The 26,801-nt window shown below is 38.6% G+C and overlaps 1 protein-coding gene across 1 annotated transcript in view; it reads right to left on the reverse strand.

The window, feature by feature from the left end:
- The window catches only part of FARS2 (phenylalanyl-tRNA synthetase 2, mitochondrial), a 517,904-nt gene that overhangs the window by 262,763 nt on the left and 228,340 nt on the right, over nucleotides 1-26,801 (reverse strand). Inside the window, exon 4 of the mRNA XM_023741741.1 lies at nucleotides 21,020-21,180. Coding sequence (XP_023597509.1) covers nucleotides 21,020-21,180 — 161 coding nt within the window. The remainder of the gene's footprint in view (nucleotides 1-21,019; nucleotides 21,181-26,801) is intronic.

Consider the following 26,801-nt stretch of genomic DNA (forward strand, 5'->3'; position numbering starts at 1 on the left):
GCAGGCACCAATGGAGAAGACTTACACATCTGACCCTGCAATCCCTCTCCCTGCCCCACCTCCACTTCTGTTAATACAGTACTCGTTTCTGGAGGAATCTTCAACCGTTCCTTCTCTGTTGGCCTTTGTACTCTGTCCTCTTTACAGTGATTCCCGAGGACCAGTACCAACCCATGCTAGTTCCTGCTAACCAACATCTTACTTGGTAATGATGTTCACTTCCCCAGTCTTACCCTGCCCTGAATCACCCTCTCAAAAGGATCCAGCTTTGACTCATGCTCCACAATAAGCACCCACTTTCCAACTTGGAAGTCTAACGTCTGCACTGGACTGAGTTATCACCTGGGCATGGCCACACTTCAACCACATGTGCAAAAACAGAAATTGGTTAGACAAACAAAAACAAAACAACAACAACAAAAGCAAAAGTGATGTCAATATATCTTAAGTTTGAATTTTTATACTCATATATTCAACCTGACCAAAACTGGACTCCTCATCTCCCCTGAATCTGTTCTTCCTCCTGTTTCCCATTTGCCCAGCCTGAGAATCATCCTCTCTCACACTTATCTTTACCTAAGGTGATTAAACACCCAAGTTGCCCAGGTCAATTCCAGTTTGCACCTGCAGTTGTAGCACAGTTATTAACAGTGCCCCCTTTAATTCTCAAAGGTTGTCAAATCTCAATTTAAATGATAAATTATATGGTCACTGTACCTCTGCTCTAAGACCTTTTAATCTTGCCTTCTAAAATCTCTGAAGCCCAACTCCTACCTTCTAGTTTCTCTGTTGTTGTTAGTCGCCATAGAATCAATTCCTACTCATGGTGACCCCATGTGTGCAGAGCAGAACTGCTTCCATAGGGTTTTCAATGGCTGTGACCTTTCAGAAGCAGATCACTACGCCTATCTTCTGAGGTATCTCTGGGGAGGTTTGCACCACCAAACCTTTCGGCTAGTAGTCAAGTGCTTAGCTATTTGTACCACCCAGGGACTCACCTAGTTGATCTACTATTGCCCTATTCAGTCTCCCTCATTTCTTCCCTAGTCACTGTCCCAAGCCTTCAGTGGACCCTAGCCTCAATTTTCCAATCCATCCTTTATATTACCAGCACTGGGATCTATGTAAAATGGAAATCTGATCATGTCATGTGAAATTTGATGCCTTGCCAAATGCATTCCAGAGAAAATTCAAAACCTTGATCCTCAGACATCCTAAAATCTGCCCTTGCCGACTCCTTGCCCTATCTCAGGCCACTCCCCTAAAAACTTCCTAAATGTAACCACAGATGATGGCTGCATCCTGCCTCCAGGCCTCTGTACACCCTTCCCAGTCCTGACTGCCTCCTCCTCAACCCAGACCCCGGAGGCGCAGATTTATCACAGCACTTACATACCACATCAATGTTCTCTCCCTAGCCCATGAGCTAACTGAGGGCAAGAAACTATACTGTCTCTGAATTCCCAGTGTCTAGCACAATGCCTGGTGAAGCAGATGCTCAAAAGAGTTTTCTGAATGAATAATTGATAATGTTTTTGTGTTGGGACAAATATTGTCAAATTTCACACACTATGGTCTCAACAGACAGCAGGGAAATAACTCCTTTTGGGGATTTCATGCAGCCAGAGCCCATTTCCTCCTTGCTACGTGGACAACCTAAGTCAGATCAGAACCACATATTAAGAGAGTGACAGAAACAGAGGGACAGAAACTTTCACATGGAAAAATACAGCAGAAGAGATAGAGACAGAGACAGCCACACAGATGGAAGAGAAAGGAAGGCACAGAAAAGGCTTTGTTCTCTCTTCCACAACATCCACAGCTTTTGTCTACTGCCAATTTTACTACTGCAGGGCCAGCAGCCAGTGCAGATGCCCAGATTGAAAAACCATCTACATTCCTACACCTGTAGAGGGAGGAGCTACAAGGAAGGATAGCTACATGGATGATGGGACATTGCTCTCAAAGCTCCTTAATAAATACGAGTTTTAAAGGAAATGATTCCCTGATGTCATATTCCCATCTCCTTTTTGCTCTTCTTGATCTTAGAATCCAAAATCAGTTTTGAGGTATTTCCACCATCTGGTAGGACCTTCCCTGAAGGATAAAAGTCCAGGAACAGTCATAATTTCTTTTCGTCACTGGCATATTTTTTAAACTAGTAAAATTTTACTCGAAATGAATGTCAAGAATAATAATGCAATCTGAGTTATATAAAAAGAGGAGATAAGGAATTAATTTCTTTCGTTCACTTTCATAGAAATGGAATGACCTTTGAAGGTATCTGAGGACCCTTATTTTACAAGCAAGGAAACTTAGCAACAGAGTGGTTAGGTGAGTAGTCCATGGCTAAATAGCTAGTGACTACCTCAATATGATTAAAGCCCAAGGTTTCTAAATCCAAGGTCAATTTTTATATTCAAAGGCAATGTTGGGGTGGATTTTACTGGTGCATCATAAAATACTATAATTACATGCATGATTTGCAAAGGCTGTTAGATCAACTCTTTCTCCTCCATCTATTGTCAGGAATCTTCACCTTAACAAATAAGACCTAGCATGATTACACTAGGCTTTATTCAAAGGATAGATCTGGGTCTAGAAAAAGACCAGAGTGACAAAATAAGATGGATCAAAAAAAAAAAAAAATCACAAATAATACCAATTATCTTACAACCAATAATGGTCTAAATGTGTTATATAAAGAGTTTTATACCCTGCTAAATTATCATTTACTAGTGACAACAACATGCAGACATTCTCAAATACACAAAGATCAAAAGAATTTATAATTTCATTCCCTCACAGAAAGTATATTTCATAAGGGTATACCTGAGTAAGAAGAACAGCAAATGTTAAGAGAAGGCTTAGAATGCAAGAAAAAAATGGTGAGCACAAAAATCAATAATGTATTAATTGTATTGAATCCTTAAAAATAAATTGTACATTTTCTAAAAATGTTGAGAAAATAAGAGAATATTATAAACAACTTTACACTAATAAATTTAAAACTTTAGAAATTTCTTAAATAATTATAATTTATCAAAAGTGACAGAAAATAAAACTGAAAATCTGAACAGTATAGGAACTATTAATTTAATCTGTGATTATAAACTTCTCACAAAGAAGGTTACTTCATTGATAAATTTGATCAAACACTTAAGAAAGAAAAAAAAGCTCTTCCAGAGAATAAAAAAAGTGAATTTTAATATCAAAACCTGACAAAGATATTACAAAAAAGGAAAATTACAGGCTGAACTCACCCCTGAACACAGATTAAGAAGTCCTAAAAAGTCAGCCATTGAAAATTCTGTGGAGCATAGTTTTACTATGACACATGTGGGGTAGCCATGAGTCAGAGTCAGCTCAATAGCAATTGGTTTTATTTTGTATTTTTAACAAACCAAATCCATCATATATATGTAAATGTATTATCTATCGATCTATCTAAAGATCATATATCACACACAAGTTGTTTATTTCAGGAATAGAGGGTTGGTTTAACATTCAAAAAACAATCACTACAAGTTACTACATTAACAGAATAAAGGCAAAAATATGTGAAATGACAAAATATATGGAAGGCTTAAAAAACTTTAACATCCATTTATGATTAAAGAAACTCTATCAAGCGAGAAATAGAAGGAAATATCTCTAATTTGATAAAAGGCTTTACAAAGAAACTATAGCAACCACTTTAAGTACTCATCAAAACTTTGAAACCAGATATTTAATTAGCTTTTAATTTTACATTACTATAGTTCATTTAGTTCAGTCTCCCCAATTCAATTTACTCCAATAAGAATCAAAGAATCACTCATGGTAAAATGACTTTTTCAAAGACAGTAAGTTAATAAATTGCCTTTTGCATTTAGATTAGAAACTCCCTGGAATTCACTTTTGAATAATTAGGAAAATGGGGTCGTTTCATTTTTTCCATATGGGTACCCAATTATCTCTGCTCCATCTGTACAAAAGACTTCTCCTGATCATAAATCAAGCATAATACACATGTGCATTATTGGGCTTGTTACTGCACTCCATGGGCCAATATATCTATCTGTGCATCGCTCCACACTCCCACAATTATTGTAGCTTTTTAAAAAGACTTGACATCTGATTAAGCAAACCCTTCTACTTGGTTATTTTGCTATTCTTGACCCTCTGCAATTCCATGTAAATTTTAGAATCCACTTGTGATGGTTAAGATTGTGTGTCAGCTTGGCTGGGCCATGATTCTCAGTGTTTATGTGATCACCTCCATGATGGGATCTGCTGTGAGTAGCCAATCGGTTGAAAGGGAGTGTCCTTGGGCATGTGGCCTGCATCTGAATATAGGTGGACATTCTGGCTTTTGCCTGCTCTGGATCCTACAGCTGCCTCTCATTCGTCTGAATTCCGGTTCTTGGGACTTGAGCTAGTAGCTTATCTACCGATCTTGGGTTCACCAGAACCCTGCGGCTGCGTGAGTCAGGAGAAGCCTCTATCCTGATCCATGGACTTGGGATGTTCCAGCCTCTACCATCGAGTGGGTGGTTTCCTCTATATAAACCTCTCTCTATATATATTTATATACTTCACTGGTTTGGCTTCTCTAGAGAACCCAGCCTAAGACACCGCTTACCAAATTTCTTACAAAACCTCTCTAGATTTCTACTTATTACCCACTTTGGCCATATAATAAAAATTTTGAAGCAATTCTATAAATTATTTCCACCCCCATAAAAATAAAAAGTCAATTCTGACTCATTGCAACCCCATGTGTTACAGAGTAGAATTGCTCTATAGGGTTTTCTTGGCTGTAATTCTTATGGAGGAGCCAACAGATTATAGGCCTCTCTTCTACCATGTCGCTGGGTTGTTTCGAACCATCAATCTCTAAGTTAAGAACCAAGAGCAAACTGCTTATACCATCCAGGGACCTACTGTTTTAGATATATACAAATATAACCCAACCTAATGCCGTTGAGTCGATTCCAACTCATTGCGACCCTAGAGTTCTACAGAGTAGAACTGCCCCATAGGGTTTCCAAGGAGCGGCTGGTGGATTTGAACTGCCGACCTTTTGGTTAGTAGCCGAGGTTTTAACTACTGTGCTACCAGGGCCCCATACAAATACAGTAATAGTATAAAAATAAAGAGAGAATGGTAAATATCAAACTGAAGTTAGTAGGCACCTCTGGGGAGGAAAGCAGGGAGCGGAACGGCATCGGGAGGCAAAGACATTTCAGTTGTACTTCTGTTTTCACTCTTTGAAAGAATCTGTGGCAAAGTCTAGGATTTGCTAAAAGGAGACAGCTGGGTCATAAGCACATGGTTCTATGTTACTTTCTAAATTTTTGAAATATTTCATCATTTTAAAAATTAATAAAAATAAATGTAAAACAATTATTTGGCTCTCAAACTCTGCCATACAGACTCTTACAAGGATCATCTATTTATAATTCACTCTCCTTGGTAGTGAATTGTAACCTACAATTGTAATTTATAAATCTCACAGGGAGACCCGTTAGAAAATAAATTCTTCCCTCACATTGAAAGAAAACATTTGATTCATTACTTAGCCAAGTGAGAGAAAGAATAATTAAGCCACCCACTATATAAATTACTGCTGACTTTAACCACATTCTTCAGTTTCAGGCTCACAAGACTACCCATACGAAATGTCAACATAAATGCAAAAGTTTGAAAAGTTCCATGATAATGTAATCACAAAATAATTCCAATTTCTCTGTCTAAACACAGGCAGCCTTTAAGCCCTAATATCTCAGATGAACCCAAATGCTTCTCTTACCCTTCCAGCAAAGGGGCAGAGCATACCCCTGTGAAGGGAAGGGAGTGTTCTTTCTTTTGTCCTGGATGAGGGAAATTAAAGACAAATCTACCTTTCTTCGCTTGGTCTTAAACAAAAAAAAAAAAACAAATCCACTGCCCTTGAGTCGATTCTGACTCATAGCGACCCTATCAGACAGAGTAGAACTGCCCCATAGGACTTCCAAGGAGTGGCTGGTGGACTGGAACTGCTGACCTTTTGATTAGCAGCCAAGCTCTTTAACCACTGTGCCACCAGGGCTCCAATTATTCTTAGTAATGTAAATTATTTTGATTTAATTTAGTTCCCAGAACATTAATAGAAACCTTGAATTTTCCATTTGAATTGGCCCTGATGAACTTCTGGTATTTCTTTAATAACTCCGAGAATCTCATTCCTAGGTCGAGGGACCTGAAGTTAGTATTTCAGCCCTTTTTCCTTTTGTTGGATATAGTTAACTTCATTGGATGTGCTATAATGCCCTTGATTTCTATACTCAATTTCAAACAGAGGTAAAAATGTTCCATAGCAACATACTGCCCATCAATCCCACCCAGTCGTCCTATAAAAGAAGGCACAGTCATTTCTAGGCAAGATGAATATTTTACATTTGGCTAGGGATCAAACTAAAGGCAGAAAGTTCTAAGGGGGAATTTCAAGCTCTAGCCAGCAGAAGATAAAGATTTTAGGCTAGAATCGTTTTCCAGTAGCCCCTATTATCCCAAGTTACAAGTGGCTACGTATTCATAAAGATGGCTGCATTTATAGAATATCCTTGCCTGTGGGGTCTGATTGTACACATCTGGCATTGCTGGTTGTGAAATAATGCAAAAGCATAAGCCTTATTGAAAAGAGCTCAGTATAAACATTAGAAAACAGCCTGCTGACTTCACAGACCACTCCAACTACCTTGAAAAGGAGAAGTGATAAAAATCTCTCCAAAACTTTCTTCACACTTAAAAGAAAGAAAGAAAGAAAGAAAAACAACAAAAACAAGGGCAGTCTGTTTTCTGACTTTGGTCCTCGTTGTATGAGGTGATACTTGGTGCTCCTGCCACCATCTTTCGATTCTGAGCGGGCAAGCCTGAGGGAAAAATGCTCACAGTTTTGGAGCCTTGGCACCATTGAGGGCTTCCTGTTATTGTGTGACATAGTATATCTTCTTTTTGAGTTGGTTCTTTTCTTAGTTGAAGCCCAAGTCCTCCTGTTATGGACTAAAATGTGTCCCCCTCAAAATAGGTGTTATAATCCTAACCCCTATACCTGTGGATGTAATCCCATTTAGGAATAGGGTTTTCTTTGTTATATTAATGAGGCCATATCAGTTTAGGGTATGTCTTAAACTGAATCATTTCTGAGTTATAAAAAGAGCAGATTAGACACACTAGCAAGCACCTACTGAGGGAGACAGATGCCACCTGATGATTGCCAAGGAACCAAGGAAAGGCAGGCTACAGAAGATGAAAGAGACAAGGATCCTCCCCCAGAGCCAACAGAGAGAGAGCCTTCCCTAGAGCCAGTGCTCTGAATTTGGACTTCTAGTCTCCTAACTGTGAGAAAATAAATTTCTGTTCTTTAAAATCACCCACTTGTGGTATTTCTGTTATAGCAGCACTAGGAGACTAAGACACTTTCCTACTGCTACCATGTAACAATTATTCCCACATTCACACCTGAAAAAACCACAGACCTACTCATTGTGACAATGGTTCTTTCAAACAGTTCTTCCAATAGTTCTTTCTTCCTATGTCAATTCCTTCAAACTTGTATTTGTTTCTGGTTCCTATTCTTATGATCTCTTTCTAAAACTGTAACATTTAACTTTATGATCCACCAACTATTAGTATCTGGTTTAGAGATTCTGTGTAGTTTAAAAGCATCCCTCTGGTTCCAGAGATAGAAATACCAAAACCTCTTCAAGTCAGATAAATGATTCCCTGAAATATACTGCACATAATCTGTCAAATTTTATAGAAGTTGGCAATATTTAAGGTTTAACGTGTCATCTACAAATAGGAAGTGTTTGTACATTTCCGTGAGGTTAATAACCACAAAAATGTAATAAGAATATTGAATGTGTGTATGTATAAAGATCACGCAGTACACATCCTTCAACTCTACACTATAAGAACACTGTGGAAGAAGAGCTGGGGACTCTGGTTTTCTTTTTTTTTAAATGTCTTAATAAACAAGAAAAAAATGTGGCTGAAATTCTCTAATCATATAAAACTTATCACAAGACCCTCTGCTCTCACAAAAATAAAAAGCAGCCATAAATCACAGGCCTCCGATAACAAAGGCTCTGACACAAATATGGGCCACAATCCACAGGGTTCAATTGTCACGAACCAATGGAATATTCTAGCATTGCAAGCTTGTGATGGAAACTTTGGGCGCGAAGGACCATGACTCATGAGGACTGAGGCCGCTACTCTCAGAACAGTATGTTTTTGTAGTGGTGGTGACAGTGACAGAAGAAGTGGTGGTGAAAATATTAACAACTGTTAACATTCATTTAATGTTGCTATAGATTGAACCGTGTCCGCCACAAAGTATGTATTGCAATCCCAGCCCCTTTACCCATAAATATAATCCTGTTGGGAAACTGAGTATTTGTTATGTTAAAAAGGTCATACTCAAGCAGGGTGGGTTCTAAATCTAATCACTTTTGAGATATAAAAAGTGCAGATTAGACATAGAGACACATAGGAGGAAGACAGGCACCATATGAAGATGATCTACAAGCCAAGGAAGCAAGGAACACTGCGGGCTACCAGCAAGAAAGGAATCAACATGGCTGAGACCCTGATTAGGGAGTTTAGCCTCCAGAATTGTGATGAAACAAATTCCTGTTCTTTAAAGTCACCCACCTATGATATTTGCGTCAAGGCAGCACTGAGAAACTAAGAGAAACATTTACAATGAGATAAGCTCTGTTATAAATGCTTTACAGGTAAGTACTAGTATGATTTCCACTTTTCATATGAGGCAACTGAGGCACAGAGAAGTTAAGCATCTTGTACTAAGTCCCACAGGCAGAGAAAAGCCTTGGTTTGAACCCAGAACTTCCAGCTCTAGAGGCTATGCTCTCAATCATTATACTACAGCTGCTTCTCTCAGTAAAGGGCCCACTGTTTGGTGGAGAACAGCAGACCTCAAAAAGCAGGTGATAGCAAAGACCGACACTGCTTCCTGGGTCTTTGCCTTAATTATTATGCAAAAATCCTACAAATTTAGCATGGAAATCATCTGGTCCAGCTTCCCTCATTTCACAGTTGAGGAACTTGAAGCCCAGAGGGGTGCACTCACTTCCCCAAGCAAGTCGCCAGTGATAACAGCCAGAGCTAGAAACCAGGTCTCTTCATTCCTCACCTCTACTTTCATCTGAAGAAGAGTGTGGCTATCCAGATTCTAAAGACCTTCATTAGAAATGAAAAGGTTATACAAGCCTTTTGGATAGGACAGGCATGTGTACTATGAGGCTTATATGGGGGCCAGTAATATAGGAAAGCTAGTGCAATTCTAGAGCCCTGGTGGTGCAGTGGTTAAGAGCTTGACTGCTAATCAAAAGGCTGGCAGTTCGAATCCACCAGCCACTCCTTGGAAACCGTATGTCCTATAGGGTCACTGTGAGCTGGAATTGACCTGATGGCAACAGGCTTGGTGTTTTGGGGGTTTTTATTTTTTTAGTGCAATCCTGGACAATTCAAGCTATCCACATAGGTGGACTAGGTGTCTTCCTTGCTCCCATTGCTACTTCCAGTCATTTACCAAACCCCAGGTGACTCTCCATCATTCCCTGAAGATTTTATTTTAGCTTCTGGTTCACTGTACTACTCTTGACCCAATTCCAAGTGGTTCTTCATAATTTCAGTGTCAACACAGATCATCTTTCAAATGCCCTGGCTCTCAATTCCTTGACCTCTTCTCCTCCAATCTACCTAAAGCTAATGACTCCCATGTCATAACCAGTAACTGAAATCCCTCACAGATCTTCATTTTAAGGATTCCACATTCTAACCCCTACCTCCTTGTGATTGTTAAGGTTGTGTGTCAACTTGGCTGGGCCATGATTCTCAGTGGTTTGGCAGTTATGATGGAGTTTGGCAGTCGTATGATGATGTGATCACCTCCATGATGAGATCTGATATAATGTGATCACTTTCATGATGGGATCTGCTGTGAGTAGCCAATCAGTTGAAAGGGAGTTTCCTTGGGGGTGTAGCCTGAATCCAATACAGGTGGACTTTCTGGCAAGGCTGGTGCACTTTTACTCGCTCTGGATCCTGCAGCTGGCTCCTGTTCATCTTACCTCTGGTTCTTGGGACTTGAGCTAGCAGCTTACCTGCTGATCTTGGGATGTGTCAGTCTTCGCAGCCTGTGAGCAAGAGCCCTGCTGTCTGACTTGCCCATCTTCCCCAGCCCCTGTGGTTACGTCAGTCAGGAGAAGTCTCCAGCCTGACCAACAGACTTGGGACGTTCTAGCCATTTCCTTGATATAAAATCTCCCTCTCTATATATTTATACACTTTACTGGTTTTGCTTCTCTAGAGAACCCAGCTTAAGATACTCCTAAATCTTCAGCTCATTCTCTTAGTATCCTGACTCCAACAATCCTTACACCTGCCTACCTAGGACATATAGTCCAAATCCTACAGATTTCTCACCCTGTCTCTCACCCCTCTCTTGTCCTCACTTACCTCATTATTTAGCAAAATCCCTTGAATATAGACTTCAGTTCCTTACCCTTCCCTTGCTTAGTTGCACTCACCTAGCAGATCCTAAGCCCTGGTAAAATGCAGCTTCCTCCTACTCAGAGTCTGCCACCACAAGTTAAACATGGCTGGATACATCAACACAAGCACGCTTCCTGGTCTCACTTAAAATTCATGACCCTTTACCTAAAGTGGGCTGTTAACGCTGCCCACTTATATACAGTATGACAAAGAATCATGCTGGTGGTTTTAGGGCCATGTGTGTCAAAGCAAAGTGAACTTCCAGGAGGTCATGGAAATTAGACCTGGAATGTTTCAGATGGTGGCTCAATGAAGATGCAATGCCAAATTTCCCTACACACAAGCCATTCAGAGGGCATCCCGGTGCCCTCTGGTCTCATAGGCTGGCTTCTATCTAGTCTGTCAGTGCTCTGGGGCACACACTTTGTCTTACCGATATTTGCTCCCCACAGGGAATTTAATACAGCATCTTGGCAGGAATTGGCATTCAATACAAAGTTGTCTCTTCATCGCATCTCTTCTCACCTGCCAGTCAGCAGTGCTCATGAGCACATATAAAGGTTCTAGGTTGGTCATCTTCCCCATTTCTTCCTCTACCTCTTTCTATTCGCTTCTTCTGAGATAAATAAATGATATTTCCATTTCGTCCCTTTTCCAGCAAAAGACAAATACATACATTTTGTGTAAGATGTGAAAAAAGCACATGGAAATAGTGAAAAAGTTTAAAATTCATTAATTTCACTGCAATACAATGACCATGATGATAATCTCACAGCTGGATCTATTCAGGAATAGAATGCAGATTTTCTGCAAAACTCTGCAATAAGTTGTCTATCAGGCAACATTTATGATAATGCCAGCTGAACCAGATCTAGGAACTGTTCCAAGCCATGGAGATTAGCAGTAACCACAGGCTCAATCCTAATACAATTCTGGAGAGACACAGAAGGATTTAGAGAATTAACTAGCAAAAAGGGATTAATAGAAGAAAAAAAGAAACTTTCGGCTTCTATAGCCATTGGTCAATATCTTAGTTAAATACTGCATTTACCCACACATAGCTTCATCACTATAATTCCAAATGACTTTATAATTCTCTTGATAAATCTGTCTCCTCCTCTAGATTAGAAGCAACTTGAAGGCAGGAATTTTCAATTTCACTTACCAACTCCAGACTAGCACAGAACCTCAGGATTGGCAGCAGTATAACTTACTAGGTTTAATACTATGAGCTCCTTGGACTCAGCTTTGGTTGAAATCCTGTCTGTCATACTTTCTGGAAGGCTTATATGGTCGAGTTACTTAATGGTGCCAAGCCTCAGTTTTATCATCTATAAAATGTGTTTGTAGTACCCACCTTAGAACATTGTGAAGAATAACAGCTATAATATAGGCAACATATTCAGTCCAGAGCCTGGCATATATACCAAAAAACAACCAAACCAGTTGCCATCGAGTTGATTCCAACTCATAGCAACACTGTAGGACAGAGAACTGCCCCATAGGGTTTCCAAGGCACACTGCCACATCTGTCTCTGCGAAGCAGCTGGTGGGTTCAAACTGCTGACCTTTTGGTTAGCAGCCGAGTATTTAACCACTATGCCACGGGGCTCCTTCTGGTATACACTGCACTCAATAAAAAGTATTATAAGGCACTCAATAAAGAAAAGGGCATATGATGCACTGAACTATGGTTGCTAGAAAGCATAAGTAAATGAAAAGAGCCAAATCCGGTCTTAGGATACTTCCAGTCCTCATACCATACAACATTCACTACTGATGCTTGTTACTGTAGGGTGGGTGAGGACAAACTCCGACATGAAGCTTTGCCCTGGGAATCCTGGCATGTTTGCCCTCAGAGATGACTGAATTGCTACAAGACCCTTCCACAGTCACTGTCCTGCTGATGCCTACCAAATTCTTAGTCCTTTGAGTTTTAGCTTTCATTATCTCTAGTTCTATTTTTTCTGATTTAAACACTAACGCTTCCCCTTTATAAATCATTTTAAAGTATGCAAGCAAATCTCTGACTTAAGCATAATTTTTTTTTAATGTGCATTTAAACTGCAGGAGTTTATTTACTCAGTCCCCTAGCCTTGAAATATAAATAGAAAAAAATAGGAAAGAAAGCTTATGCAGCTCATTAAAAAAAAAAAAAAGGTAATGGTATAGCTTCTCTATTTGAAATTCATGGTAAGAAAATTTAGGGCAAGGAGAAAGAAAAGCATTTCAAGATTAAGTGCTAAAGATACCATAAATGATATGTCTGTTAATATGACAGTTATGCTGAACTTAAAATGAGAGCATAACAGAGAAGCAAGTGAGTGTAATCACTTGGTCATCCATCTCAATTCACAGGTGAGGTAGCTGAGGCCTGACTAGTTAGTTAGTTAGATGATTTCCTCCATTACTTAGATCCTTACTATTCAAAGTGCGGTCTGTGGACCAGCAGCCTTAACATCACCTGGTCGCTTATGAGAAAGACAGAATCTCAGGCCCCACTCAGACCTAGAGAATCAGAATCTGCATTTCAACAAGATATTTCAGGTAATTCATGCACATTAAAATTTAGAAGCATTGATATAGCTAGTTTGTTACCCATAAATCCATAAATTAAATAATTTAAACTGAATGCCTTCTTTTTTCTGTAAATTGTATGTCAATCTTTGGATTTGTTAGAAAAGTTTAAATCCTTTGGCTCTGAATAATCAACTATTCATTTCATACTTAGGATAAAGCTTTAGGAAATGGCTCCTGTAAGTTTGGAATGAGCAGCATGCACTGCTAACACTACATTTCCTCACCTGTAAAATGGAGAGACGTAAGAGCAGCCCAGCTCAGAGGGTTATTGAGAGGATTAACTAAGTTAGTACATGCAAAGGCTTTAGATATCAAGTAAGGCCTACATGAGTGTTAACTAGGAACTATGATTATTCTCTTGGATAGGCTGTGTTACGACAGATTTGCATGCCCCATCCGTCCTTTCTCACCTAGTCCTGTTGCAGTGATAAGCGTCTGCAATAGGATCCAGGATTAGGAATAAATACAGTCTGTGGCCACAGAAGCAGCCAGAAAAAATTCTTGACTGAGAGAAAAGATAAGAACCAAAATTGATGAATTATTTCATCAAATGGACACTGAATCTTTAACCTTGCAAGCCACTGTGGATATATACTGAATTAATAACTTTTAAGTAAAATGTGTAAAAAAAATATACAGAATTGCATAACGAATGATTTTCAAATACAAGGATTATCCTGTTTAAGACGAAAATAGACTTATAATTCTGGAATGCTTACAAATAATACTTTAAGAATGAACAGAAGTTGGATTATTGATCATTCAATTCAATGCACTGAAATAGCAAGTTTTATTTCAGGGGACTTGGCAGGAGCACATACCACCAATGCCCCAGTGCCCAAAATGAGCACAGCATGGGGGCTGGGTGGTGGGCAAAGATCACCTGTGCAGAATAAGATGATGCTCGCATGATAAACCGACCAAATTGTTCTGCACTCATTTTAAGCACTGCTCCAGCATGATTAAAGACAGCCTCAGTAGGCAAAGCACTTAAACTAGATAAAATGAAGCAAAAAATTAAAATCACATTATAACTTGAGCTGCCTACCTACTAGATTTAAACCACTGTTTCCAGGTATTCAGGAAAGGAGTCCTATAGATGGGGCTGCAGGGTGATACAAATCGGAGACTACTGCTATAACGTAGGAGACTGCCATTACAGCTGTACGGGTGAATTTAAAAGACTTCAGAGGCCATGCTGAGGGAGAGACCACGGAGTCAAGAGAGCTTGAAGTATTATCTAGGAAGGTCTGAAGGGAGGGAAAGAGAAATCTCTGCTCCACTCCACCCTCAGCCATACACAAAAGGATTCCTGAAGGCTCCCAGGGTTCCCTGGCCAGAGAATCCACAAGCTCAGAGCTGCCTGAAGACCTTTCTCCCCTTGTTTCCTCTTTTCCCCTCCAGGGAAAAGTTTAGCATAAGATTATAATCACATTAAATATTCCCCTTAGGATAGGCCAAGTAGGTAGTCCCTGACTTACAATGTATTCCAGTTACAAAGAAACACACTTATGACCGTCTGTTTTCAGTTGTTGTTTTTTTTTTTTTTGGTACATCTTATCATTAGTAATATGCACTACATACAAGGCTACAATGCGTAATTACGATGGGGTCATCGGAATGGAACCCCATGGTAATTCGGGGACTACCTGTACAGACACACACATATACACACTTTTGCTTATCCTTAACAACAAAAACTGCTCTATTAGAAGAAAAGCAATTTGTCATGATGAAAACTGAATACATAAAGTTATATAATCAACATATATATCTTTATATATTCAGTTTTCATTCTGATAAATCTATCGTACGTCCATTCTGTTGTAAGTCAAGTGCCTCTCTTTTTTTTTTTTTTTTAGTTTTCATTATTAATGCCTCTTATTATTAGTATCTTTATAAATCCGATCTTTGAACATCTGCGAGTGAACACTTGAGAACGATAACATCAGCAAATTATGCACTCCAATTAAAAGATAGAGACTTCAAGGCTTGATTAGAAAAAACAAAACAAGAGACACACTTTTAATATAAAGACACATAGTAAAAGTAAAATGGTGAAAAAGATAAACATTGCAAACACCAATCATGAGAAAGTTAGTGTGTCTGTGTAAGTATCAGAAAAAGTAAAGAAAAATATCGATGATAAAGATATTTCATAATGATACAAGGATCATCACATCAGAAGGACATAATCTTACATGTGTATGTTCCTAATGATGTAGCTTCAAAATAGATGAAGTAAAAATTAATAGAACCAAAAGGAGAAATAGGCAAGTCCACATTCATAGTTGGAGATTATAAAGTACATATCTCATGAATAGAGAGAACAGAAAAAAATTACTGAGGATACAGAAGATTTGAACACTATTAATCAACTCAATCTAATCACAACTTATAGAACACTAGAACCAACATCCATCTGCAGAATACACATTGTCTTCAAGTGTACATGTAACATTCACATACATATAAACAAAAACACTATCAGCTAGGTACTAAAATAGCAAGACATTTTGAATGACTGAAATCATATGAGTATGTTCTCTAAACACAAAATTTAATTGTACTTAGATACCTTTAAAAAAGGTATCTACATAAAGACATATACTTTTCAATAGTATTAAAAAAACAAACAACTAAAGCCGTTGCCGTTGAGTCGATTCCAATTCATAGTGACCCTAAATGACAGAGTAGAACTGTCCTATATGGTTTCCAAAGAGTGCCTGGTAGATTCGAACTGCCAGCCTTTTGGTTAGCAGTTGTAGCTCTTAACCACTACGCCACCAGGGTTTCCTTCAATAGTATATACCTGTGTAAACCATATAGATCAAAATACATAGAACATTTCTATACCTTGTGAAAGTCCCCCAGTGACACTTTCCAGTCAATATCCATGTCTTGATATATACATACAAAAAGATCTCTTGAAAAATCCTCAAATATTTGGAAAATTTTAAGCAACAAAATTCTAAACCAACGAGTCAAAAAAGAAACCATAATTTAAATTGTAAATATTTTGAACTAAAGGATAGTGTAAACACAGTGTAACAAAATTTGTGGGAAACAACTAAAGAGAACTTAGAGAAAATTTTAGTCCTAAATTCAAATTAAAGAAATATTTAAAATCTGCTGTAAAGCTTCTACATCAAGAAAGTAGAAAGAGTAGACCACATTAAACTCAAAGATAGTAAAAAAAAAAAAAAAAAAAAAGTAATAAAGAGCAGAAAGCAATAACACAGAAAAAAGAATAGAGACAATCAACAGAGCTCAAGGTTAGTTCTCTGCTTAGGCTAAGACTGATAGAATGCTAGCAAGACAGATTTAAAAAAAAGGAGGAATTCTGCAAAGTTGCAGGGTATAAGGTCAACACACACAAATCAGTTGGGTTTCTATACACCAGCAATGAGAAATCTGAAAAGAAAATTAAGAAAACAATTTTATTTACAATGCCACTGAAGAGAATAAAATATCCAGGAATAAATTAAACCAGGAATGTGAAAGACTTATACAATGAAATTAGAAACCATTGCCAAAAGAGATTAAAGAAGACCTAAATAAATGGAAAGACTTTCCGTGCTCATGGATTGGAAGACTTAATATTGTTAAGATGTCAATACTACCCAAAATGATCTATGGATTCAAGGAAAACCCAGTTAAAATTCCGATAGCCTTCTTTACAGAAATGGAAAAAAACAATCCTTAATTTTATATAGAATGGCAAGAGGCCTGGAATAGCTAAAGTATTTTTGAAGGAGAACAACAGAGCAGAAGGGCTCACACTTCCTGATTTCAAAACTCTACAGCTACAGTAATCAAAACAGTTTTGTACTGGTATAATAACAGACACATAGACCAATGGAATAGAATTGAAAGTCCATAAATAAAACTACACATCTATGGCTTTTTTAAAAATTTTTTTTAATGTTTTATTGTGTTTCTGGTGAAAGTTTACAAAGGAAATTAGGTTCTCATTTAACAATTTCTATACACATTGTTGAAGCCCTGGTGGAGCAGTGGTTAAGAGCTACAGCTGCTAACCAAAAAGTCCGCAGTTCAAATCCACCAGCTGCTCCCTGGAAACCCTATGGGGCAGTTCCATTCTGTCCTATAGGGTCGCTATGAGTTGGAAATCAACTTGATGGAAATTTTTTTTTTTTTTTTTGGCTTATTGGTTCTACCTCCTAGAACCGTTCATTGCGTAGTGCCTGGGGTCTTAATAGCTTGCGATCAGCCATCCAAGGTACAATTAGTGTCTATTCACCTAGTGCAGCAGAGGAAGAAGGAGAGTCAGGAATAGGAGGAAGAAATGAAATGTACGTCTAATTTTCTCTATGAAGAACAGCCTCCTTTGCCACAAGACCAGAAGAACTGGATGGTGCCTGGCTACCATTAATGAAGACTTTGATCAAAGATTCTGCAGAAAAATTTAATCAAAAGGGGGAAAATGTAGAAAAAAATATAAAATTCTCAAGGAATCCAGACTTTCTGGAGCCATAGAGGCTGGATGACCCTGTGAATCTATTGTCCTGAGATAATCTTTAAACCTTAAACCAAAAATATTCCCTGAAGTCTTCTTTAAACCAAACAATAGTTTAGCTTAATTAGTAAGGATGTCTTCCTTGAGCATTGTGGTCTTTTAAAGAATTATCTATATGGGCTCAAATTGACAACAGCAACTTGAAAGCTTAGATGAGAAGCTTAGTGGGCAGTGAGTTCATGTTAATGGTGGTGGGATAATTTGGAAAGGGATAGTGAGAATGATTCCACAACTTGAAGAATATAATAAATGTCTGTGAATCGTACATGTAGAAATTGTTGAATTGGTATATGCTTTGCTGCGGATATTTTCACAAGAAGGAAGGAGACAGGCAGAGAGTGAAAGAGGGAAGGGGAGAAGGAAGAAAAGAAGAAAGAAAATGAAAAAAAAGTGAATAAATACAAATTACCAATACCAGATATAAAAAGGGGGATAACATTACAGAGATATTAAAACCAACCTACTCCAGTATGACCTGATGTTAACTAGTTGTATCGGTAAAGATTAGAATTTTAAGATGATAAGAAGATGTTATGGGTTGAATTACAAAAGACATGTTAAAATCCTAACCCCAGGTACCCATGAATGTGAGACCTTATTTGGAAATAGAGTCTTTGCCAATATAATTAAGTTAACATGAGGTTCGTACTGGAGTAGGTTGGGTTCTAAACCATTATGAATGATGTCCTTACAGAAAGAGGGAAAGAGACACAGACAGATGCAAAGGGAATTCAGTCATGTGAAGAAGGACGCAGAGATTGGAGTGATGCTGCCACAAGCAAGGAACAAATGGGGCTACAAGAAGCTGGGAGAGACAAGGAAAGATCTCCCCCCTAGAGTCTTTGGAGAGAGAATGACTCTGCCCACATCCTGAATTCAAACTTGTACTCTCCAGAACTGAAGCAATACATAACTGTTGTTTTAAGCCACACAGTTTGTGGTATTAGTTACAGCAGCCCTAGGAAACTAATATAGAGGATATTATAAACAAGTTTAATATCAATAAATTTCATCACTTACAGAAAATGGGCAATTCCTTGAAAAACATAACATTCCAAAACTGACATAAGAAGCAGAAAATATGCATAGTCTTATGCTTGTTAAAAAGAAATTCAATTAATAAATAAAATCCTCCCCACAAAGAAACTCCAAGCCTCACAGATAACAACATTGGTAAATTCTATGAAACATTTAATGATAAAATATTATCAAAAATATTTAGATGAATAAAGGAAGTGGTTTAAAGTCAGGAAAGGTGCGCGTCAGGGTTGTATCATTTCACTACACTCACTCAATCTGTATGCTGAGCAAATAATCCAAGAAACTGGACTGTATGAAGAAGAATGGGCATCAAGATCGGAGGAAGACTCATTAACAACCTGCGATATGCAGACAACACACCTTACTTGCTGAAAGTAAAGAAGACTTGAAATACTGATGAAGATCAAAGACCACAGCCTTCAGTATGGATGACACCTCAACATAAAGAAAACAAAAATCCTCACAACTGGACTAGTAAGTAACATCATGATAAATGGAGAAAAGATTGAAGTTGTCAAGGATTTCATTTTACTTGGATCCACAATCAACAATGGCGGAAGCAGCAGTTAAGAAATCAAATGATGCACTGCGTTGGGCAAATCTGTTGGAAAAGACCTCTTTAAAGTGTTGAAAAGCAAAGATGTCACCTTGAAGACTAAGGTGCACCTGACTCAAGCCACGGTGTTTTCAATCACCTCATATGCATGCAAAAGCTGGACAATGAATAGGGAAGACCAAAGAAGAACTGACATCTTTGAATTATGGTGTTGGCAAAGAATATTGAATATACCATGCACTGCCAAAAGAATGAACAAATGTGTCTTGGAAGAAGTACACCCAAAACACTCTTTGGAAGCTCAGATGGCGAGACTATGTATGTCTCACATACTTCGAATGTGTTATCGGGAAGGACCAGTCCCTGGAGAAGGACATCATGGTTGGTGAAGTGGAGGGTCAACAAAGAGAGGAAGACTCTCAACGAGATGTACTGACAGAGTGGCTGCAACAATGGGCTCAAGCATAACAAGGACTGTAAGGATGGCGCAGGACCGAGCAGTGTTTCATTCTGTTGTACATAGGGTCACTATGAGTCGGAACCAACTTAAGGGCACCTAACAATAGCAGGCAGAAAAGAGTCCACACTGATTAAATTCTTAGGAAGTTCAAGATTTGGCAAAACTAATCTATAGCAATTAAAGTCATTACAGCATTAGCTTTGGGGAGCTGGCAGGGGCACAGGTATTGACTGGAATGTGGTCCTGGGGAATCTTTCAGGGGGGGTCATAAAAATATTCTGTATATCTTGCTCTGTGTATGTTCCTGTATGTAAATTATACTGTAATAAAGTATTGTTAATAAATAAGTCAAAATTTTCTGTGCCTAGATATGTCAAGATGTAACTGCCAAGAGCCTGTAATCTCAAGGGAAAATATAGGGTGAGCAATTGTTCCAGAAAGGAGTCCTGGTGGTGAAGTGGTTAAGCACTTGGCTGCTAACTGAGAGGTCAGCAGTTTGAACTCACCAGCTGCTCTGCTGGAGAAAGATGTGGCAGTCTGATTCTGGAAAGATTTACAGCCTTGGAAACTCTATAAGGGCAGTTCTATTCTGTCCTATAGGGTAGCTATTGGTCAGAATCAACTCAATGGCAACAAGTTTGGTTTTGGTTATCTCTCCAGAAGGAGCCCTGGCAGTACAATGGTTAAGTGCTTGGCTGCTAACCACAGGTTGGTAGTTAGAACCCATCCAGTGACTCCATAGGAGAAAAACCTGGCAATCTTCTTCTGAAAAGATCACAACCTAGAAAACCCTATGGGGACAGTTCTACTGCGTCACATGGGGTCATTATGAGCCAAAATCAACTTGACAGCATCCAACAAAAAAACCACAAGAACAGTTACGACAACAACAATCTTTCCAAAAGTCCAGTAAAGTCACCAAGCATATCAAAAAGAAACAAACATTGTTATCTGGAATGGTGATATTCTTGCTAACTGTTAAAGATTGTTGTATAACAATTACTAGGCTGGAATTTTATGCTATTCTGTCATCCCAGTTGTCCCTAACTCCTTTTGAAGTCCTTGATCTTTCTGAGAATTTGATGAAAACTACAGACCCTCTCAAAAATTTCTGCATATAATATCTGGAGGTTTATGAACCCCTTGTGTCTTATAGATCACTACATAAAACTTCTTTTAAAATCCACGTTATTATTATTTTTTTAATTCAATAGTTTCCTTTTAAAGTACAGGATCTTCTTAATCATTGAAAACTATTTTTGTTATTTTAACCTAATTCTTGCAAGTAATTTACCTGAAATTTCACAGGCTGGTTGATATCAGACACACGGAACTGCTTCAGGAACCGCTCATCCTCACTCCAGAACAGGCGGATGTCAGGGATGTCATAGAGGATCATGGCCAGCCTTTCTAATCCTAGACCTAAGGCCCAGCCAATCTTCTCTTGAGCGCCAGCTATAATTAGCAAACAAAACAAAATAATTGTTTTAAAACATATAAAGGCTAGACAGGTTCCTACTATTTCCTGATAATTATCAGTAATGTTGATTGTGGCAAGACATTGAGGAGAAGCTGCAAAGACATCCAAGAATGGGCTTAGTCTTCCATTTTTCTTCCTACCCACATTCCATACTTCCCTCACTGACACACTCCGGAATCATACTATCTCTACTATTGTCTTGCATTCATTCCTGATTAAATTCCAGGCTTTTAAGCCCTGGTCACTGCCTCTGAGCTATTATTTTTACAGAAGCAGGAGAAGACAGTCTCTGTCCCTAAGTAGCTTACAGGTAGGCAAGTATGTCCACAACATACCACAGTAGGTGTCTCACAGTCACAAAATGTGTATCAGGCTTTCAAGGGCTCTCAACTTCATAATTCTCTTCATAACACCGTAACTCTCACTCTAGCAATCGTTACTTCAACAATACATAGAGAACAAGTGCGTGAAAGTGAAATGCGTATCTAGCACCACTCACCCCAAAGGTAATGTGTGTTGTCCAGATGTGTCAACACCACGAACACTAAGGGCTTATTTCACATACATCAGACAGAGCAAGAGAGAAGATACAAACTGCTATATGAAGAAAGGGAGCGATTCACATTACTGGAAAAGGTTAAGGAAAGAACACATAAAAGAAACATCGTTTCAACTGGACACTAAAAGACAGTAGGATCCTTTGGTAGGCTGAACTCTGAAATGGCCCCAAGGATTCCCACTCCCTCTTGCACATGTCCAGTAAGATGCCCTCCCCTTGAGTGTGGGTAGGCCCTGTGAATATGACAGGATGTCACTCCCTTGACTAGGTTATATTACATAAGACACCATCTTAGCAGAATGGAGAAAGATTCTCCTGCTGGCTTTGAAGAAGTGAGCCATCATGTCATGAAAGGCGCCCCTGACTAGGACCTAAGGGTGGTCTCAGGAGCTGAGAGACACCCTGACAACCAGCAAGAAAATGGGACATCAGCTCTACAATTGTGAGGAACCGCATTCTCCTAACACTCTGAATGAACATGGAAGAGGACCCGGAGCTCCAGATGAGGATGTGGCCTGCTAGCACCTTGGGACAACAACCTGGGGAGACCCTGAGCAGAGGAAGCAGCCAATCTGTACCTGGACTCCTGATGCAGAGAAGCTGAGACAACAAAACTGTGGTGTTTTAAGTTACTAAGTCTGAGCTAACTTGTTAGCAGCAATAGAAAACTAATACAGATCCAAACTACAGAGAAAGCAGAAAGGAAATTCTAGACTGAGGGAAGCTCCTCAATAGCAAAGGAATGGAGGGGCAGCAGAGGGAGTCTTGGGAGTGAAATCTGGAAACAAAGACTGGGAAAGGCTGTGTGAGTAAGACACTGTGTGTGGGCCAGCTTCCAGACAGGTGCTGCTGCCACCACCATTCATAAATGAAATGAGGACAAACAGAGTAGAACAGAAGCCACAAAGTGTGTGCCTCATAAAATAATTTGCTTAAGGGATAAATGGATTTAAAAATATATTCAAAATGAGAACACAAAAGGAAAATGATACAAAGAAAGAATGACTCAATAAGTGAGAGGGAAGGAGCACTTGAAAGAAAAGTGAAAGGCTGGCAGAGTGCTGACAGTGTCTGTGTTAGAAGGAAGTAAGGAAAAGGAGAAAAGGGAGATAACAGAAACAATGGTGTGAACAAAAAGTGTAAGTGACTCCTGACCAACGGTCAACTGCCTAAAAATCAGTTGAAGACTGAGGCAAAAAAAAATTTAAAGTCATTTATACTGATGCATGAAAACTTTACTAAAGAGCTAGGGATTCAAGATGGTGGCCTAGTAAGACGAACCACACTGCCCCCTACAGCAAAGACCCAAGAAACAAAGTGTAACAGATACAGAAGACAACTCTGGAACCCTGAACATCAAATGAAAGGATATAGATCAAACAACAACTGGAAAAAGAAACTGAACAAAAGCAGTGAACGGAGCAGAGGTACCCTGCAAGCTGGTCAAGCACACTGGGGCCATTCTGAAACAAAGCCAGCAGCAACCCTGGGTAAGGAGCATAGGAAGACAACATCATGAAACTCTCAACAGGAGACAGAGAAACTGCGAAGACATACCCAGAGTAAAGCAAGGTGAATAGAACATGAACTGGAGCTAAGGAGGGGAAGTACAGGAAGGAGGACGAGAGCTTCAGGGATCCAGGCGTACACAGAGCACATAGGAAATCAAGACCCAGAGACGTGGTGACCCTCCAATGGCAGTACCTGAATAGTACAGCGGGTGGCAAACATGGGGCAATAGACAAGACCTTCATTTTTTTGTTTGCTTTTCTTTTCTTTTTTATTTTTCTCTCCCCTACCCCAGCTTGCCCGCCCTGCCCCTCCTCCAATGGAGAGAGCACCTGCACGAACCATGGCCACCTGCCCTGCCCCTCTCATGTTGGAGAAAGCACCTGTGTGCCCCACAAATGCCCATCTCCTCCCCCACTAGAGAGCACGCATTCTGATATATCAAAACAAAACAAAAAAATCATAAATAAATAAAATAACACTTTAATGTCTCGGAGATAGCAGACAATATCAAATCATATCAGATACAAGACAAGATGGTTCAACCAGGTGACCAAAGTAAACGGGCAGAAAACCTTCCAGAGGAAGAGATGGTGTTGGAACTGCTTCATAAGGAATTCAAAAGGCTTATACACAGTGTACTCAAAGAGATCATGGAAAACACAGTCAAAACCAAGGAAAACGTAAGACAAAACTCCAAAAGAATGCAGGAAAACAATACAAGAACAAAATGACAAATTAAATAGACAATTAGAAATCATACAAAAACAGTAACTAGAAGTCTATAAGGTTAACAATAAAATACCAGAAATAGATAACTCAATGGAAGGACACAGAAGTAGAACTGAAACTATGGAAGAAAGAATTAGAGAAATAAGAGGACAAAACCCTTGATAACAACTTGTTTGAGGAACAATAAAAAAAAAAGGAATGAAAAAAAAATGAAGAAAGCATAAGAGTTATGTGGGACACTATGGGGAGGAATAATTCCAATGTGACTGGAAACCGAGAAGAGGAGGAGACAAAAAAAAAAAAAAGCACAGAGAATTTTTGAAGATCTTCTGGAAGAAAATTTCCTCAATATCATGAAAGATGAGAAGACTTCCATCCAAGAAGCTCAACGAACCCTATACAGGATAGACCCCAAAAGAAAGTCACCAAGAAATACCATAATAAAACTTTGAAAGTCCAAAGATAAAAAGAAAATTCTGAGAGCAGCTCATGAAAAACGAAATATAACCTACAAGGGGGCTCGAATAAGACTAAGCTCTGATTTCTCAGTAGAAACCATGCAGACAAGGCAGCAATGGGATGACATATATAAAACCCTGAAAGAAAAGAATTGCCAACCAGGAATCATATGCCTAGAAAAATTGTCTCTCAAATACGATGGTGAAATTAGGACATTCTCAACTAAACAGAAATTGAGGGAATTTGTAAAAACCACAGAATCCTTACAAGAAATGTTAAAGGCAGTCCTTAGGATAGAGAACCAATGATACCAGACAATAAGCTAAGAGAAAGCCACATGACAGCATTACCAAGATGCCAACCCAGACAGAGAAATCTCAAAAGTAAAGTAAAGCTACAGAACTGGAAACAGGGAACCAGAGATATCAATCTGGAAGCAATGACAACTTCAGAACAAAAAAGGGGAAATAAATGGTGTATACAAAGAACTTCCATATGGAAAGAAAGTTATGGTGATATCAAGAAATAACGGACTGTTATAAACTTAGGAAGACAAAGGTAAATGTCAGAGTAACCACAAAGAAAGTTAATAAACCTACTCACCAAAATAAAGAAGAAGAAAACCATAGACTCAGTAAAAACAAAATCAACAACAATAAAGGAAATGAAAATACATAAACAAAAAGAACTCAGTACAGAAAATTAAGTGGAACAAAGAAAATGGCAACACCACAACACAAAGCGTAACAAAATGACAACGGTAAATTCATACCTATGGATAATCATACTGAATGTAAACGGTTTAAATGCACCAGTCAAAAGACAGAGAGTGGCAGAATGGATAAATAACATGACCCATCAATATGCTGCCTACAAGAGACAAACCTTAGACACAAAAACATAAACAGGTTAAAAATCAAAGGATAAAAAATATATCTCATGCAAACAGTAACCAAAAAAGAGCAGGAGTAGCAATATTAATCTCTGATAAGATAGACTTTACATCAAAATCCATCATAAGAGACAAGGAAGGGCATCATACAATGATTAAAGGGACAATCCACCAAGAAGACATAATCATAATAAATACGTACATACTCAATGACAGAGCTCCAAAATACATAAAACAAACTCTAACATATTGGGAAAAGAATATGGTAATACAGAGGAAGACCCATAAAAATGTTCATACACTTCATTCTTATGACTTCAGTCAAGAATTTATCTTAAGGAAATAACTCAACAGAAGCAAAAAGATCAACGAAAGAAGCTATTCAGAACAGTATTACTTATAAGAGCAAAACCACGGAAACAAAAGTACCCAAAATTAGGGAATGGCTTAAAAACTGTTACACTTTAATGTAGTTACTAAAAATTATAATCATACAAATACATGTTTATTAAATGATAGACTAGAACAAAATATGAAAAATCTAGGACTAAATATTTACTATAATACTACTTAAAATAGTTACAAACGAGGGATGCAATGGAAGAAAGTAAAAAAAAGTGATGTTTCACAATGTTAAGGGATGAGAGTTCTAAAACAACTTCAAAACATTTTTCTGTAATTGTCATAGGCTTTGCAAACACAAATAATAATAAAGAAAGGCTGGTGGGAGAGTTACTGCTGCTTCTTAACTCAGGCTTTTTCCTTAATGTCAAAATCTTTTAGAGTTTATGTATCAAATCTTTAGATAAAATTAACCCCCTAAAGCCCAATATCTACAACACTGACAGATTTAGGGTATTTGATTTTATTTAACATCTATTAATTTCTTAGTATCTTAACTTTCCCTCCTTCCCTCCAATATCCCTTGGGAACCTTTGCTTCACCCCCCCCAAAAAAACCTTTTCAAAAGCAAAAACAGGAGTAACAAAGAGGCCACAATAAATAGATAAGAATAATCTTAAATTTAATGAGACAAGAAAAATGGGCAAAGAATATGAACAGACATTCACAGAAAAGGAAAGAAAAATGGTCCTTAAACAAACGATAAGTTTATGTAAAGAAAAATGCAAGATAAAACTACATTCGCACAATCAAACACTTTGAGGGACAGAGCAGCAGGGGTAGGGGTCTGGGGACAATGCTTGCAGGGGACATCTAGGTCAATTGGCATAACAAAGCTTATTAAGAAAATGTTCTGCAACCTACTTTGGTGAGTGGCCTCTGGGGTCTTAAAAGCTTGCAAGCGGCCATCTAAGATGCATCAATTGGTCCCAACCACCTGGAGTTAAGGAGAATGAAGAATACCAAAGACACAAGGAAGTATTAGCCCAAGAGTCAGAAAGGGCCACATAAACCAGAGGCTTCATCAGCCTGAGACCAGAAGA

Source organism: Trichechus manatus, unplaced genomic scaffold, assembly GCF_000243295.1.
Source record: "Trichechus manatus latirostris isolate Lorelei unplaced genomic scaffold, TriManLat1.0 scaffold00188, whole genome shotgun sequence".
Classification (NCBI taxonomy): domain Eukaryota; kingdom Metazoa; phylum Chordata; class Mammalia; order Sirenia; family Trichechidae; genus Trichechus; species Trichechus manatus.